Here is a 16,309-nt window from a genome sequence, read left to right as displayed (position 1 = left end):
AGAAATTTTATAATGGCTAAAAGAATTCTTAAGTCGAGTATTGAGATGATGTGTTTGGATGACCCTATCGAGATGAATTTTTTAGGAAAAATGTGGTTTACACTATGAATTCTTATTTTATGGTCTAAATGTAATTTGAATATGGAAGGTTTATTCATAACTTGAAATGCAAGTCGAGATGACTCTTAATAATGATTTTCTCATAACGGTAAATAAAGTTGGTTGTGTGTCGTTGTGCCTTCAATGCAAAATTGAGTATATGTCCCTTAATGTCCCTAAATGGAGTTTATGTACCTAAATTGAGATTATGTCACTCGATGTCCTTAAAATTGATGGTCTGAATGTAATTTCAACGTGAATGCTTCATAACTTCAAATGTAAATTCAATGTGAATGCTTCATAACTTCAAATGTAAATGGAGATGACCCTTGGCACCTTAGATGCAAAATAGAATATATGTCCCTCAATGTCCCAAAAAGAATATATGTCCAAGATGTCCCTAAATTGAATATATGTACCTTGATGTCACTAAATTAGACGTTAATAGTTCTGCTCTATTTTGTTTCCTATTATGAAGTTTATTGGAACAACGTTTGGGAACAAGTGCTAGACTCAAGCTTTATAGTCGAAAATTGTGTTCATCGGTTACTTTATTGTTGGATTTTTTTAGCACAGAGATTCTGTTCTGTTTCAGGTCTGATGCAGGCTGAACCTGCGACTACTTCTGGTATGATATGGGATGGTCTTTTGCTCCACATTTAAATAGAGTTGGGATTGGAATATGCATCCGTGAGGAACTTGGTCAGTTTGTGCTTTCAAAGACAAAACTGACTGCCCTTTATAAATTGATGGTATGTCCCTCGATGTCTCTAAATTGAGTTTATGTCCCTCGATGTTCTTAAAATTGATGGTCTGAATGCAATTTCAATGTGAATGCTTAATCAGGACTACAAATGTAAGTGGAGAATACCCTTGGTGCCTTAGATACAAAAATTGAATAGTATGTCCCTAAAATTGATGGTCTGAATGTAATTTCAATGTGAATTCTTCATAGGTTCAAATGTAAATGGAGATGACCCTTTGTGCCTTAGATGCAATGTTATTGAGACCCACAAAAATTAACTATTTATACATCTTTAGCTCTCCATGAAAAAAAATTCAAACTCCGTCATGGCCCACCCCAACATTTTAGTCTATCTCTGCCATTGTCTTAGAGTGATACAATAGATAGGAGTGCTAACAACACACTCTTTAACAAACACACTCTAACACACTCTCCTCTATTGGTTAAAATTTATATGGGTCCCATAAAAGTTATATGGGTCCACATTTTTTTATGGGACCCATGTGAATTTCAATCAATAAAAGAGAGTGTGTTGGAGTGTGTTTGTTAAAGAGTATGTTCCTAGCATTATTCTACAATAGATCTTTATTTATTTTTTATTTTTTTGTATTAACCATATATGGTTCCGGGGAATGGGATCCGGTAATTCAGAGTTCGGCCGCGAGGTAAGTAAAGTCTAGCCAATAATTGCTTCTACCAGAAATCGAATTCGGATTTTCCAGAACGATTCATCCTTGTGGGAGCCCATTAACCACTTAAGTTCAATGTCTTGGTTCAATAGATCGATCTTTATCTTAGGCAAATCCAGTAGCAATACATAGCAAGCAGTAATATAAGCAATAAAAGCTTGTTGGCCCATGAATGAAGATAGACATTGTTATTTACTGTTGTATTAATACAACAGCCGTGCATGTTGCCGCATATAATTCCAGACATAACGGCCAAATGTCCTTATGAAACCACACCGTATGTTCCCATTTCAAATGAAAGAATATTAATAAGAACAGCCAATATAAACCATAGTGGGGCCCCCAAGCAACAGATGCCTTAACGACCATTGGATCGATTACTAGTAATATTGAGCCGTTTCTTAGGGCCCCATCAGGATTCAGGTCCAACGTGTTTGTGAAGGAAGCTTGTAACTTTCTGAATATATTAACAAGAAATTACATGTATCATTTATTTCACATGTATCATGTTTAACGTTAAGTTTTTTTTTAGGAGAATTAGCAACACTTGAACATTTTCTCTAACAATCATTTTTTAATTGGTTGAAATTATTGTCAGTCATTCATTTAAGAAATAGGTTCTAAATAAAGTGGTGAGACCACATGAGTTTCATCCAATTAAAGAGTGCGTGTTAGAAAGAATGTTCGAAAAGAGTGTTCTTAGAACTCTTATGAATTATGTTATCTAATGTGTGAGAGTGAGACTTTAACTCACACTACACATCATAACATATGTTCTAATTCTTCTTCACCACATTTTTTATTGTCGTTAGACACTTCATACCTACACCTACAACTCAATAGAAAATTTATTAATCAAACCTACAATTTTTACAAGGAAAAAATCGATAACCCTCTCAACAACAATTCATTAAGTTAAACTCACGAGGACTACCATCAATTGACTCAATCAACACTATTTTTGTTTAAGAAAAGATCATGTAACTCTTAAGCCTTTGTCATCCTATGCACTTTGACAGAGCAACAAGCAATCTAGGTTTGCTTTATGTAAAATTAAGTGTTATCTTTGTCCCAAAATATACGACTTTTTTTTTAATTTTTTTATTCCTTTTTATAAGATCTTATTTGAATTTTTAACTACATATTTTGGACAATTCTTAGGTATCGATCTACAACTTGTACATTTAATTTTAAGTCTGTAGACAAAGTGATAAATATCATTGAACCTCATACACAATTGCGAGGTCATGAATAAATGTGTTCAACTGAACAATATCACTTATTAAGATGCAAGAGATTAGACATTTAAATTATTTTGTATTTTCAATCACTTACTAAGTGCAATTAGAATGGCGTTCAGTTACAAATACAAATCTTTGGATAAGTCACGTACTCACAATTCACAAATTGGATTAGGTGTAGTAGTTGTGGGTGCCGGTGTATTCAGTACCTCTATCCCATCCAATCAAGATTAGACGATTTAAATGTTAAAATAATTATCAATTTTATTTAATATGGTTAAAATCCAGACCCGCATGACTGCGCGACTGCACCGAATTTGGAATCACCACAAGTCTTGAACTCAATCTCACATTTTAACATCAAGTTTTAGATCATTTTTGTCATGTCAGTATATACAACCTATTTGCTCTTAATAAAAAATGTCAGTTTGCGTGACAGTGTGAATGTAAGATAATTCTTCCAACTACTGGCATCAGGTCCCTAAACTCTGCTAGCATAGCAACCAACCATGTTTGTTTGCATGAATGAAGAGATATTTACCACATGCTTTTGTTTTTCTATTCATCAAATAAAGAAAACAATTAATCATCCATATGTTATTACTCATAGAGATCATCACTAGTAATTTAGCATTCACAATGCATGAATATACACATATAGTATATTATATAACACGTGACAATGATTAGTGTTTATGTTATAAAATAATAATCATAGAATTAGGTAAAGAAATTGTTATGATTGATCTTATTAAAATAAATTTTTGTTTTCGAGGACTAATGACAAAAGGAAAACGCTGTTATAGATGAATTGATGACAGATTTAAGGAACATTCCAGGTGAGATGAAGGATAAGGGACTATTTAGCAATATATAATATATATTCTCTTCAACCGAATATCTCTTCACACAACTACAAAGACTAATTTTCTGGTCTGAATAGTATCGCAAAAGCAACAAATTTCTCCTTAAATTTTTCATCTATGTTGTATTTTTAATGTTAGAGTTTAAACTTAATATTTTTAGTTAAGTTAGAAGAGACCTAATTTCATCTAAACATTACCGAATATGTATAATAATATTTTTATTGTTATAGTGATAATGAATCAATGCAATACAAAGAATGAAGACAATAATACATCTTATATAAATATATTTATATTTATGCACACTCTCATACCACATGCTCTTGCCTCTTAGCATGGAAGAACATTTCTCTTAACCTTGAAAAAGCACATGCATGTCCTTCATTCAATATACCTGCCTCTCACGTGTCAGCCACATCCTCTCTTTCCTTCTTTTTAAGGGACTTTTCCTAACAAATCAAAATACTAAACACTTTTACCCTTCCCTTTCACAAGATTTCTCTTACCACTTTGCACCAAAAAAAAAGTCACTAATTTTTCTCACTTTTCCTTTCCCTCTCACAAGACTTAGTAGTTTCCTTTTCTTTCCATTTTTTTGGCATGTTGTTCCTAATCTCTTTACTACTCAAAAAACTCCTTTAAACATTCATATAATACACCACAAGAGAGAAAAATATATGTAGAGAAGAAAAAGAAAAAAACATTGGAAAAAAATACACACAAAAGCTTATGATGCTATTGCTAGCCATAACTATAACTTATCAAGTGTCCAAATTTTCAAGTAAATCTTTAACTTGGTTACTTTAAATTCTAGGACACAATTTACATCACCATGTCCTCTTGTCATAATAAGACAAACAACCTTAAAGAAGGTTTGAAAGAGAATTCACACAACAAAATCAGGAAAAGAAACTGTTCATCTTCATCATCATCATCTTTAGCAAGAAAATACAGATTCAAGAGAGCAATTTTGGTTGGAAAGAAAGGAGGGTCTACCACACCAGTTCCACTGTGGAAAACTAGTTCTACAACTTCACCTTCTATGGATACTGCTACTCAACAGGTTTTTCACTCTTCAGCTTCAGGGTTAGGTTCTAAAGACAAAGAGAAAGAGATTTCTGTTTCAGCTAGAAAACTTGCTGCTACTTTGTGGGAAATCAATGATATGCAACAATCAAGTGTTAAGAAGGAATTTGAAGTTGAGCAAATGAGAAGCTGCAAGGAAACAACTATTAGAAGAAGAGAAAAAGCTGTGAGCTTATCTAGATCAGGTTTGTTGAGGCCACTTATGTCAGATCCATGTAACAGTCCTATTTCAGAGGTAAATTACTATAATTTTTAGTTTTTTTTGTTTGTTTGTTGGATTATTGGGTCTTTAGTATGAAGTTGTGTGGTTCTTGTTTTGATTTTGGTTATGCAGAGAATGAAAGGATTTGAAAGTGATGGATACAGAAGAACAGGGTTATCTCATCATCCACTTCGTTCTGGTGTGGATGCTCATACCAGTGAGGTACAGTAGTTATAGTGAATTTGTCATACTAATTAGAAATGTAGTAAGCATATTGGTACATAATTACCAATATTATATGTTGGTACGAGTAAAACTGGACTCAGATCGTTTAAGTAGGGTCACATGTTTATGTCTTGGGGATGGAAAAATGTGACCGGAAGGGAGACGACACTAAAAGTGGTCTGTTAGATTTCTTGACGGAGATTAATCATCCTAGTTTTTCAACAGTTTTTTCTTTTCAAAATTTGAGGTGTTTATTTGTAGAATTCAAGGAAGATTGATTGCAATAATGGCACAATGAGATCTTGAATACGTTTGTTATAGATTATTTGAAAGAAAATTTACTCCCTCTGATCTCGTGTATAAGCAAAAATTTCTTTTTCAAGTTCATTGAATAACTGATGTATCTGATCCATATTATGAACCAGATTAATCATCTATTCAATGAATATGGATCAGATACATTAGTTATTCAATGAACCTGAAAAAGAAATCTTTGTTTATATATGAGACCAGATGGAGTACTTTTTTTGGAATAAAAATTCATTTTTAGTGGTTTTTCTTTGTTTGAACTTGGTTGGTAGTAATTAATAACTATGAGCTCATGGCTCCTCAGAGATCACTTATCTCATAATTGTTTAAGATAATACTATCATTATTATTCACTGTCATATTTATTTTACATGGTTTCATATATCATTTCAATTGAAAAAGTAACAGTAAGCCAATATAGGTAGATCTAGTTAACTAATGTCTTGGTGGTTGAAAAGATTGAACTGAAGTATATTTAAAACTTGAAATGCAGAAGAATTGTAGCAAAAATGCGGTTGGAGTTAAGAGCCGTCTGAAGGAAGCTAGAAGTGGCCTGTCTACATCGAAGAAGGTTCTTAAGGTTTTAAATCAAATGTGTCATCGAGAGAAGCAGTCGTCAACAATGGCCCTCGTATTGGCTCTCGGAAGTGAGCTTGAGCGAGTCTGTGGCCTAATTGATAAACTGATCCAAGAAGAGCGCTCAAACTCGAACCAAGATGATATTGAAGATGTGGTGAAGCATTTTGTAGAAGAAAAGGCTGCATGGAAAAGAAGAGAAAAAGAAAAGATTCATGATGCCGTAAAAATTGTAGCTGAAGAGCTTATGGTGGAGAAGAAGTTAAGAAAACAAACTGAAAGGTTGAATAAGAAGATTGCCATAGAAATGGCTACCATAAAAGCTTCTCACATGGAAGTATGCAACGAGCTCGAAAGGGAGAAACGTGCAAAAGAGATTCTGGAGCAAATTTGTGACGAATTAGCTAGAGGTATTGGGGAAGATAAAGCACAGGTGGAGGAAATGAAAAAGGAGTCAGTTAAAGTTCTCGAAGAAGTGGAAAAGGAGAGGGAAATGCTTCAGCTAGCGGATATTCTGCGTGAGGAGAGAGTCCAGATGAAGTTGTCAGAGGCTAAATATCAATTCGAGGAGAAAAATGATTTCCTAGAAAAGCTTAGAAACGAGCTTGAGAACTTTATAAAAACTAGAGATGAAGAAAATGGAGATATTTCTCCCGGGAGTTCAAAATTCAACGATCTCGAGACTTATTTCAATAACATTTGTCAGGGATTCCAAAATGCAGAGAAGGTGAATGATTCGGATGAGGACGGCAGTGATCTCGTTTCCATTGAATTAAACATGAATAACGACAATAGAGGCTACGAGTGGAGTTATGGAAGCGAAAAGGACGCTCAAAACGACTCAAAAAGAGTTTCAACTGACAAAGAAAGTACAGGAAGGAAATCCTCTGAGAGAATTCAATGGGGAAGTATTTGCTTCAACAAGAGAAATTCCAGTTTTAAGAAGAGGGATTTGCCTATAAATATTCAAGAATTTTGCGATCATTTGGATCTCTCTCGAGCTCGGATACAAGACAATAACGAAGGAACTCCGAGAAATAGGTCTATTTCGGATGCTAATCATGTTCACAGAAAAGATAATCAGTTAACTTTGCAGTGTAATAGTAAAGAAGCTGGAGAAAATGCTCTTCTTGCCCTGCAAGGTGAAAATTTGAAGCAAGAAGAGAAAAAATCAAGATGTTACTTAAAGAGTTTTGACAGTGATAGTTAGCAACTTATTATTATCATTGATATAGCTTCTATTATTTTAATTTTTGTTCCAAATTGTAAATGTTGTCTTTCATGTATTGAATATGTTAAAAACTTATCATTGGTAATATTTGTTAAAACTATATAGCAAGAAACAAACATGTAAATATTGAACAAGTTGTTAAATTATTGGCTAGTCACTACACATGTGATTTCCTTACAAATGTATCCTAAATTCCAAAAGACTCTACTACTAAAAGCAATTATAGGGTCTCAATTATATTTGAAATGTATGGTTGTGACTTACATGAAGCAAACTATTGATTGTGACAGCCTGTAAAAGATAACATTATTATAGGATAGTTCCAACTACAAACAACAATTCAAATATTTGAATTCTGTAATCTTATATTGCCTTTGTTTGGATCTTTGGATCAACCAACTTGCAAGTAGGCCATTTTCTGAGATAGTTTTTAAACAATTTTTCATAGGGGGACCCTACACCTATTTAGCTTACCCTCTCTATTTCCACATTTACCATTTGAATTTGTACACCTATATTTATGGTGATGAAAAGAAAAAACATTGAATGTGTTTCTACATCATAGCACGTTTATCTGTTTGTACAGAATTGTACTAGGCATATAGTTGGTTGCTATGCAAAGCTTATTGAATAGTATTTACATTAAAGTCTTTAGAAAAATCAGACCCAACAAACATTGCTCAAATTAACAATTTTTTTTTTGTCAAGTAGCATAATGGCTAGAATTTCACATTTTAAGGTGAATAAGTGAGAGTATAGGGTTTCACAGCCGCCGCTCCCCCTCTCTTCTAACCCTATTTTGCTTTTCTTCTTCATCATCCACCAAGGAGGGGTGGTTTTTGGGTCAATTTTTGACCCAAAATCACCCCTCTAAGTTGTTTTTTTATTTTCTTTCCATTTAAATAAGTGATTTCACATAAATTAAGTTTTTTAGTTTTGTTTTTCTTGTTTTGTGATTTCGTCGTCTGAGTGCGGCGCTTTGTTGGTGGTCGTCATTGTTACGGCGTTTGTTTGTCTGTCTTGTTGCGGTGTTCGTTTGGTTCATTTTGAAAGGTAGATTTCAATCAATTGCAGATTCGATCAATGATTTGGGCATCATCGTTGCAGATCCGGAAGCATGGACATTCTGGTGACTTTTATCATATTATATTATTTGTAGGCATATTGCAATTGCCGTTGTATGCTATTAACATGGATGCTGTGAGATTGTTTGCAGTTTCATCCTTTTTGTTTTTAGCTATGTTGAATTTGTATTTGCATGTGATGTACTGTATCAATTATTGGAATGAATGAATATCCTTATTTTGAGTCAAAAAAAAAAAAGTGAGAGTATAGGGTTGGAACCCCAGTTCCTGCAAATTACATGCAATGTCCCTACCAATTGAGCTATGGTCATGTGGACTGCTCAAATTAACAATTTATATAGTATCTCATGAAGCATACATGCAATGTTGTCATCACCCCTTATCATTCTGGGGTGATAGGGGGTTCGTACCATTCTCTTGACTCGAAATGGGGGCAGGTATGGCGAACCATGGTGGAGAGCCAAAAAACAACCATACGGGCTGACTTTTGACGCAACCATATCCGAGTATGGCGCTATGGAGCTGCCATCCTTCACAAAATTGTCCATGGCGGAAAGCCAAAAACCCGCCACCACTATCCACCATGGCGCTGCCATGGCCGATATTTGACAACACTGCAGACAACTGTTTCTCCCTCAGTATAGACACCTTTTAGTCATCATATGCTAAAAGGTTTTTATCTAGGAACCAAATTCATTTGGAACATAAAATTTAGAGAACACACATGATTTGTTAAGAGTCCTACAATGGATGAAATATAACCTGAAAATATGTTTCTAGGTAGGAGATATCTCTTACTTCATAAATCGATTTTGTAGGGTATAATTCAGTGGCGGATCCAGAAATTTTCTTTGATGGGGGCTAGAAAAATATTACAGCCAATGAAAAAAAAAATTAGATGATGTTTGAATTTTTTTAACCATGTTATAGATACGAACTTTTCACTATTGTTTTTGTTTATACCAATTCATAGTTAGTAGATGATGCATGATTTATTTTGCTAATAAAATTAAATGAAGAGTGAGATGACCAACACACAAGAAAAATTATAGAAGTAGAAATTGATGTAATGAAAAGTTGGAAAGCAATAAAAATGAACTTGTGATAAATATATAAGTGTAAGTTAATGTCCTAATTAATTTTATGGGGGCTTAGAAAAGATATAATAGTATTTTATTTATAATAAAAAATATGTATAATAGTATTATTATAGAAATTGTGTTTCCTTGTGGGGGATTGAGCCCACACCTGATCTTGATCAGACGGTCCAAATCTACCGACTGCATGCAGTCAACTTCACATAATCCATTGGTATATTTCAACCTAAATTTTAATATGATTTGTGAAAATAAGAAAAGGACAATTACACCTGTTAGAGAAGACTACTTGTAAACAAAGGTTTTTCTATACCCTGATAGCATGTTTAGGTTTTATTTTTAGTAAATCTTCAGATCATGAACAAAAACAATTCTCTATTTCTGTCAAAAGTGGTTAGAAACCTTCCCAACAGAATAATGCTGCGACATAAAATAAGCAAGTTTAATAAATATCAGTAATAAGTAGTTTACAGAAACAACAATCATTTTAATTGCTTTGCCTTCTGTGAAAGCTTACTTTGAAAAACCATGGAGAGATTACAAGCATAAGATTGAGCATTTATCACTTTTTTTTTTTTTAAATGAAAATTTTGTGATTCTCTTCTTAAATGATTCTGCAGTAGAGTTTTCCAATTATCCAAAGTCATTTTAAAAAGTTATTCTGAATCAAACCTATGTGCAAATGCTTATTTTACAGATCAATAACTGGAGGTTCGGAAGTTGCTGACCACGAAAGGAAGAAACTACTTGGTCTTCTCTTCAGTTTCTGTTGACGCCGAGGTAAAAGTCACCGGAATTGTTGGATGGTCCTTGACAATCAAGCTGAGCACTTCAGGTCTAGCATAGTGTCCAACCACATCAAAATCGAACTTTGCTCTTGCTATTTCACCAAGATCTGCACAAAATTTCCAAGAATCAGGGTGTAGCATTTAACTAATAAACTCTTTATATGAAACTATGGAAGACATAGAAAGAGAGCCCAAGAAACATTATTAGTCCCAAGTGTTTTTTAATAAAACACAGATTGAACCTCCATTGGTGAATTGTTGAGCTGAACATAAACAACCTGAATGAGGTCTATTAGTTTAACCGACTAATTCCATACTTTATATTAGCTATTTTTATATGGTATAGAAGATGAAGATCCATGCAACTTTCCAACTATGAAGTTTCATATGGTTCCTAATGGTTCAAATGGAATTAACTTCTTTATACTTCAACTGGATAAAATAAACTAGAGTCTTGAAATTATTAGTACAGTATATTGTAAGTAATAACAATTTTGAATATATAACAGAATAATGTAATAAACTAAAAATCTAGATCAAATATAAGTGTTGTCATACTAATGCAAGTCCAGCCTAGGGTTGTCAATTGAGGATTGCAGAAAATAGAGCTTTCTACAAATTCAGCTACACAAAAGTGTCATAGCTACTATTGGACAATATTTTGTACTAAAGAGCGTAACTCAGAACAATAATGATTTGTTTAAATTCCACTATACTATAGCACTATAACCGCTATTTAACAACCTTGGTACAACCATCCCAAGAAGATGGAAAACCTAAAATACTTTTAATCCTATATATCAGCCTGCTAGTCTGGCAGTCTGGCAAAGTGTATCAGAAACGTGCCGGGTAACAATCTCTACTTACTCGCAGCTGGACATATATTCAAAGAAAACAATAGTCCTTGTAATGAAGTTCTAGCAACAAGTGTAAATAGAAACCATCGATGAGAGACATACCTAGGTCTGCTGTTATCAGCGCCTCTCCCTCGTAATTTGGTCCAGCCAAAACAGCCCCCGATGGTGACATAATGACACTACCCCCAGCACATACAACAGAATCAGGTGTAAGGTCCTCTTCTGAACCTTCAAAAACATACTCGGGAGCAGGTGGATAATCCTTCCTCCTACAGAACTGGTTTGCAGACAAAACAAAACAACCACCTTCATGTGCAATATGGGCCATTGATGCTTGCCACAGTTCTCTGGAATCAGCAGTCGGTGCACAATATATTTCCACACCTGTTAAAACCAAAATCCCCGTCGATTTATCAATGTAAGCAACTAGCTCCAGTACAGGCATAGGCAATATCTAATTGCTTTTGTATAAGCTATTTCTATAACAAATGATAAAATAAAGTCAAACTGTTTTCATAAGCTATCCTGGAGAGCTTCTGGAAATAAGCCGAAGACAACTCAGGAACATATCATACGCTGATTCCATAAGCTCTACCAAATAGTCTAAAAAAAATTACTTATGACAGTAGATAAACTCAAATAAATCAATCCAAACAGGCCCTAACTACTACTATACAATGTTGGTCATTTAAAATAACGTGTAATAAGACAACAAAAAACTCAAAGGTAAAATTTCTAACCTTTAGCATACATGGCTGTTCTTAATAGCGGCATCTTGTTCTCCCAACAAATGGCAGCGCCTATTTTTCCAATTTGAGTTTCAAACACAGGAATGGTTGATCCATCCCCAAAACCCCAGATAACACGTTCTAGTGCCGTCGGCATGATTTTCCTGTGCTTTCCTAGGTAATGACCTTGAGAATCAAAGAAGAGAACGGTACAATAAAGTGTGTAGCCATCCTTCTCTATTACACCCATCACTAGATGTACTTTATACTTCCCCGCCATTGCTGCCAATCTATCAACCTCAGGACCTATATCAATAATTACAATATCTGTTACTGGAAAGTGTGTGCGCACATATCAACTTGGATCTTTTAAAATCAACTTGTTACTGACCCTCCCTTATGTTCATAATTCTCGGACTGAATCTAGAAATGTCAGCAGTCTTTAAGTGTTCGTATGAATTAAAATAAAATTAAACACCATGTTCTACTTGATAGTAGCCCAACAACTAGACTTAGTAAAATGTATACAATGAAACTGATCGAACTTCTTTTAATTCCTAACAATCAATATGCAACAAGCGGAGGTTTCATAAGCAGAGGTTTCATAATTTAAACTCGATAGATCTGAATCGTAGTATTTTATGTTTATAAGTAATATAGTAATTTAACTCATTTGTATTTATGCTAAGGTGCATGTCACATCATTATGAAAACAACGAAAATAACAAGTGATCTTAAGGTACATAACATTAATGGTGACTGATTCTTTGAATTAAGCACTTACCAGGCACATCGATGGCAGCTGAATGATACTTCCTGAAATCTTCTCTACCTTTGGCAGTGCGGTTACCAATGGAAACACCAAAACCAGAACCACGCGGATAGCCACCAATAAATGCTTCTGGAAATACAACAAGCTGAGCACCATAGCTAGCAGCTTCAGCCAGTAATCTCTCAGCCTTATCTGCAACAAGAAATACTCAGAAATCAGAAACCAATTTAACACCAAAAATCCAACATTGTAGAAAGATCAAACTCAAAGATAATCACACCGAAATCAATAAAGGACACTCAACAAAACACCAACTCCAACAATATTAGAGATATCGTTAGTCAGTAGTTTAATTCCCTATATAAAAAGCTTGATGTAACCACTTAGTAATCACTTTTACTCATTCGAAAATACAAATTCTATTGTGCTTACATTGTACTCTTATCCATGGCTTCCATCTAGAACTATAACAAGAAAAAAGAATTTAATTTAATTCATATACATCGCCCGTCACACTTTAAAGATTTTTTACACCATTAATCAATCTAAATAGTGGTATCATTGAAAATGTCTGACTTTAGTTATAACTACTTCTAAAATCTTATGTCTGATTAGTTGTGATTTATTGACAGTGTAAAAAGTTTTACACATAAATAAAGTACTCTCTACGTCCCATTTCAAGTGACCTAGTTTGACCAAGTGTATTGTTCACATATCTTATTTTGACCGTATTGTTCTACTAATAAATAATAAAAATAAATATTAGCATCCAAGATGTTGTTCGATTTGTTACGATTAATATTTTCAAAATATCAGGTTTTTTGTAATTTTTACTAAGATAATTAAATATAGGGTCATACTAACCGGTGCCCCCGGGGCACTGGTTAAGGAAAGGAAAAAGGAAATTTTTAAATTAAAAATAACACTTTTTAGACTTTTGAGGCGTTGACCACACAAACTTCAATATCAAATTACTATATTTGCTTCCTTAAACAATGCTAGCATTTTCCTTAAATATATTAGTAATGATCAAAATTATGGATTGACATTCCTAAAACGGTCAACTAGGTCACTTAATATGGAACAGAGGGCGAGTATATTAAAAATTAAACTAAACTATGGCGTCCATATGTCCTAGCTCAACTAACAAAATCTAATCTTCGCAGTTGTATGTGAGTTTTAGTGGTAGTTGTTTACTTCGTTTACGGAGCTAAAAAAATATTAAACTATTGAAGTATCCCAAATGACACATTTGGGACATGAAAACACAAAATTGAGGAAATTTAAGATCGAAAAAACATGGTACAAGATACTTAGAGAGGGGAAGAAAGAGTACCTAAAGTGGCGGGAGTGTCGTAGAAGATGGTGGAAGCCTGAATAACAGTGGCTCGAACAGTGAGTGCGTTGAAATCGGAACCCATGTCGACCTCGGCGATGATTGGTCCGTCGTTGATTGTTGGAGTTGGAGTGGTTGTTACAAGTGACATGTTTTTTTCTTCAGAATGTCAAAGTGTTTTCTCAGTTTCTAGCTCCTTCATTTCAAGAGACAAAATGAGAGATTGAGATTTGCTGCTGTTAATTTTGACGCAATTTCAAATCCTGACCATTAATTACAGATCAGACGGTGTAGAATAATGCTGTTATGAGATCTCATAAAATGATCGCGACCGCATATTTTAGTTTGGACGGTCTAGATGAAAAACTGTGTTATAACTTACGGCACATAATCTGTCTTGCAAAAAGAGTTCAAATAGAATTTGGATTTTCTCATGTTTCCATTTGGCACAAATCTCAACCATTCATCTTAATATAAAAAAATTGCTTTTTAATACATAAAATAAAATAATTGATATATCTAGTCTAAAAAATTTGGATTCTCTTCAATTATTTCTTTCATGTTATCTTTTTTTTTTTTTTTTTAATTTAATGGTTTAGAAACTACTTATTATATTTTATAGTACATAGATCATATATGAAAAAAGTGATAGTTTATAGACCAAATTGATATGTTATTCTACCTTATTTTTTCCGACACAGACATTCTAACTCATTTCATTAAATATCAAAGGATCAATACAAGCATGTTAAAATAGATATGAGAACTAACGTTATATATGGCCGCCTTAGCTAAATTATAAGCAACCATAGTAACTTCTCTCTAAAAAATTCGACATAAGAGTTATTGCAAAATTTGGACAAATCATCTTTACATCTAGTTAAGATAGAGTCTATATAGCTTCGTAGCATCACGCACATCTGAGTACAAAGAGTCTACCACTCCTTTAGAATCCAAACTGAAAATCACATTTTCAAATGCCAACTCCTTCGGCCAATAAATCGTTGCTAACAGTCCTAAAGCGTCTTCAATTGCAACCGTCAAAACCGGCTGAAGCCAAAGTGTTCTCACTCCCATAAATATGCCGAATTTATCTCTTGAGCACATTCCTATTCCCATTTTATTGTGGTATATTAAGAGAATCAAGCATCCACATTCAACTTGATAAAATTATGAGGGTTCGCTAGCATTTATTGTTGCCTTGGTGATGGCGATTATGCAGCAGATTTTGTTCCGCCACATTTCGTGCAATCAACCATTAATCCGCTAAAAAGCAACTGCCTCTATGAATAATATCTATTGTTCTATCCATTTGGTTGTCCCAAATTGCAGTGTTCCTACTCCTCCAAATGCTCCAAAGGTTCATAACAAAAGTACATTTCTCATTATTGGACAAATTACTAAAAATGGCGAAAATTATACTATCAATATTTCCATTTTGCAGCTGGACCTAATCAATATATACAGTAGACGCAGATTCCTCCACGTTTCTCTACTCTTTTTGCATTGTAACAATACATGGATCGCTGTCTCGGCCTATTCATTGTTGCACAGACAATTGGCTCCAATCTGTAGCCCTTTCTCAATCAGTCTAGTCCTACATTTTCGAGCCAGTCGCCATAGAAAATTTCCGACCTTGAGTGGCACGACTAATTTCCAAATTGTCATCTAGTCAAATTAGCCTGGTGGTATTGCGCTGATATGGGAGAGGGTTCCGCCTAGTGTTCAGGGAGATTATATTAATAATTTAATGGGTCTTCCGTCTTTTAGATTTCATTAAATCCACCGCACTCTTTTTCCCTTATCCTTGGTTTTATCCCTTGGGTTTTTCAGGAAAGGTTTTTAATGAGGCAGTGACAAGTTCCCTATATTATTGTTTCCTTGGGTTTTGGTCTAGTCCCCCCAAGTTTGTATTTTTTTTCTTTCTTTTTAATAAATTTATTAGGGTGCTGCAAATGATAGGTGATGATTATGGGGCGCCAACATAGTTAAGATGTCATAATTATCATGTGATGCCTATGCACGCTAATGTTTTAAAAAAAAAAATTCCAAATTGTCATTTAATCCCCTTCCACCTCTACCCCGCATTGTTAATCAATTTTGTGAGATAAAAAATATAACTTTAACTGACACTGTAAATTCCACGATTATCCGGCCTCCAAATACGCTCGTCTAACTGACTCAAAAAGTGGAGTGTGCAACACCTAAAGAACTGTCTACGGACTGAAACATTAATTGATGTAGCAATTTTGTGCTCCATGATTTCTGGTCTCGCGGTAATAAATCTTACACTGTTAGTTCAATCCTATTGTTGAGGTGCTCTGCTGGTTGTGCTAGATTTCCATTCGCGAGCCATCTATCTTGAAATATCTGAATT

The 16,309-nt window shown here is 34.2% G+C and overlaps 2 protein-coding genes across 3 annotated transcripts; one reads left to right on the top strand and one right to left on the bottom strand.

Annotated features, from left to right (window-relative positions):
* Positions 1–3,955: 3,955 nt before the first annotated feature.
* Positions 3,956–7,429, top strand: LOC123921259 (uncharacterized protein At5g41620-like). Of its 2 annotated transcripts, none has more exons than XM_045973730.1 (3): positions 3,956–4,961; positions 5,061–5,150; positions 5,956–7,347. In XM_045973730.1, the coding sequence occupies exons 1-3, from the start codon at positions 4,473–4,475 to the stop codon at positions 7,246–7,248; spliced, it is 1,872 nt and encodes a 623-aa protein (XP_045829686.1). In that variant the 5' UTR covers positions 3,956–4,472; the 3' UTR covers positions 7,249–7,347. The 2 variants fall into 2 exon arrangements, with proteins under 2 accessions (XP_045829686.1, XP_045829687.1); XM_045973731.1 differs by having other exon boundaries at positions 3,977–4,961; positions 5,959–7,429.
* Positions 7,430–9,872: 2,443 nt separating this feature from the next.
* On the bottom strand, positions 9,873–14,317 carry LOC123924730 (bifunctional nitrilase/nitrile hydratase NIT4A). Its single transcript, XM_045977698.1, has 5 exons — positions 13,933–14,317; positions 12,609–12,788; positions 11,837–12,130; positions 11,199–11,480; positions 9,873–10,346 (listed from the first exon to the last, which is right to left on the bottom strand). The coding sequence occupies exons 1-5, from the start codon at positions 14,081–14,083 to the stop codon at positions 10,195–10,197; spliced, it is 1,059 nt and encodes a 352-aa protein (XP_045833654.1). The 5' UTR covers positions 14,084–14,317; the 3' UTR covers positions 9,873–10,194.
* Between the last annotated feature and the right edge of the window lie 1,992 nt (positions 14,318–16,309).

Source organism: Trifolium pratense, linkage group LG4 (assembly GCF_020283565.1).
Source record: "Trifolium pratense cultivar HEN17-A07 linkage group LG4, ARS_RC_1.1, whole genome shotgun sequence".
Lineage (NCBI taxonomy): Eukaryota > Viridiplantae > Streptophyta > Magnoliopsida > Fabales > Fabaceae > Trifolium > Trifolium pratense.
This window is presented reverse-complemented; position numbering and strand designations above follow the sequence as displayed.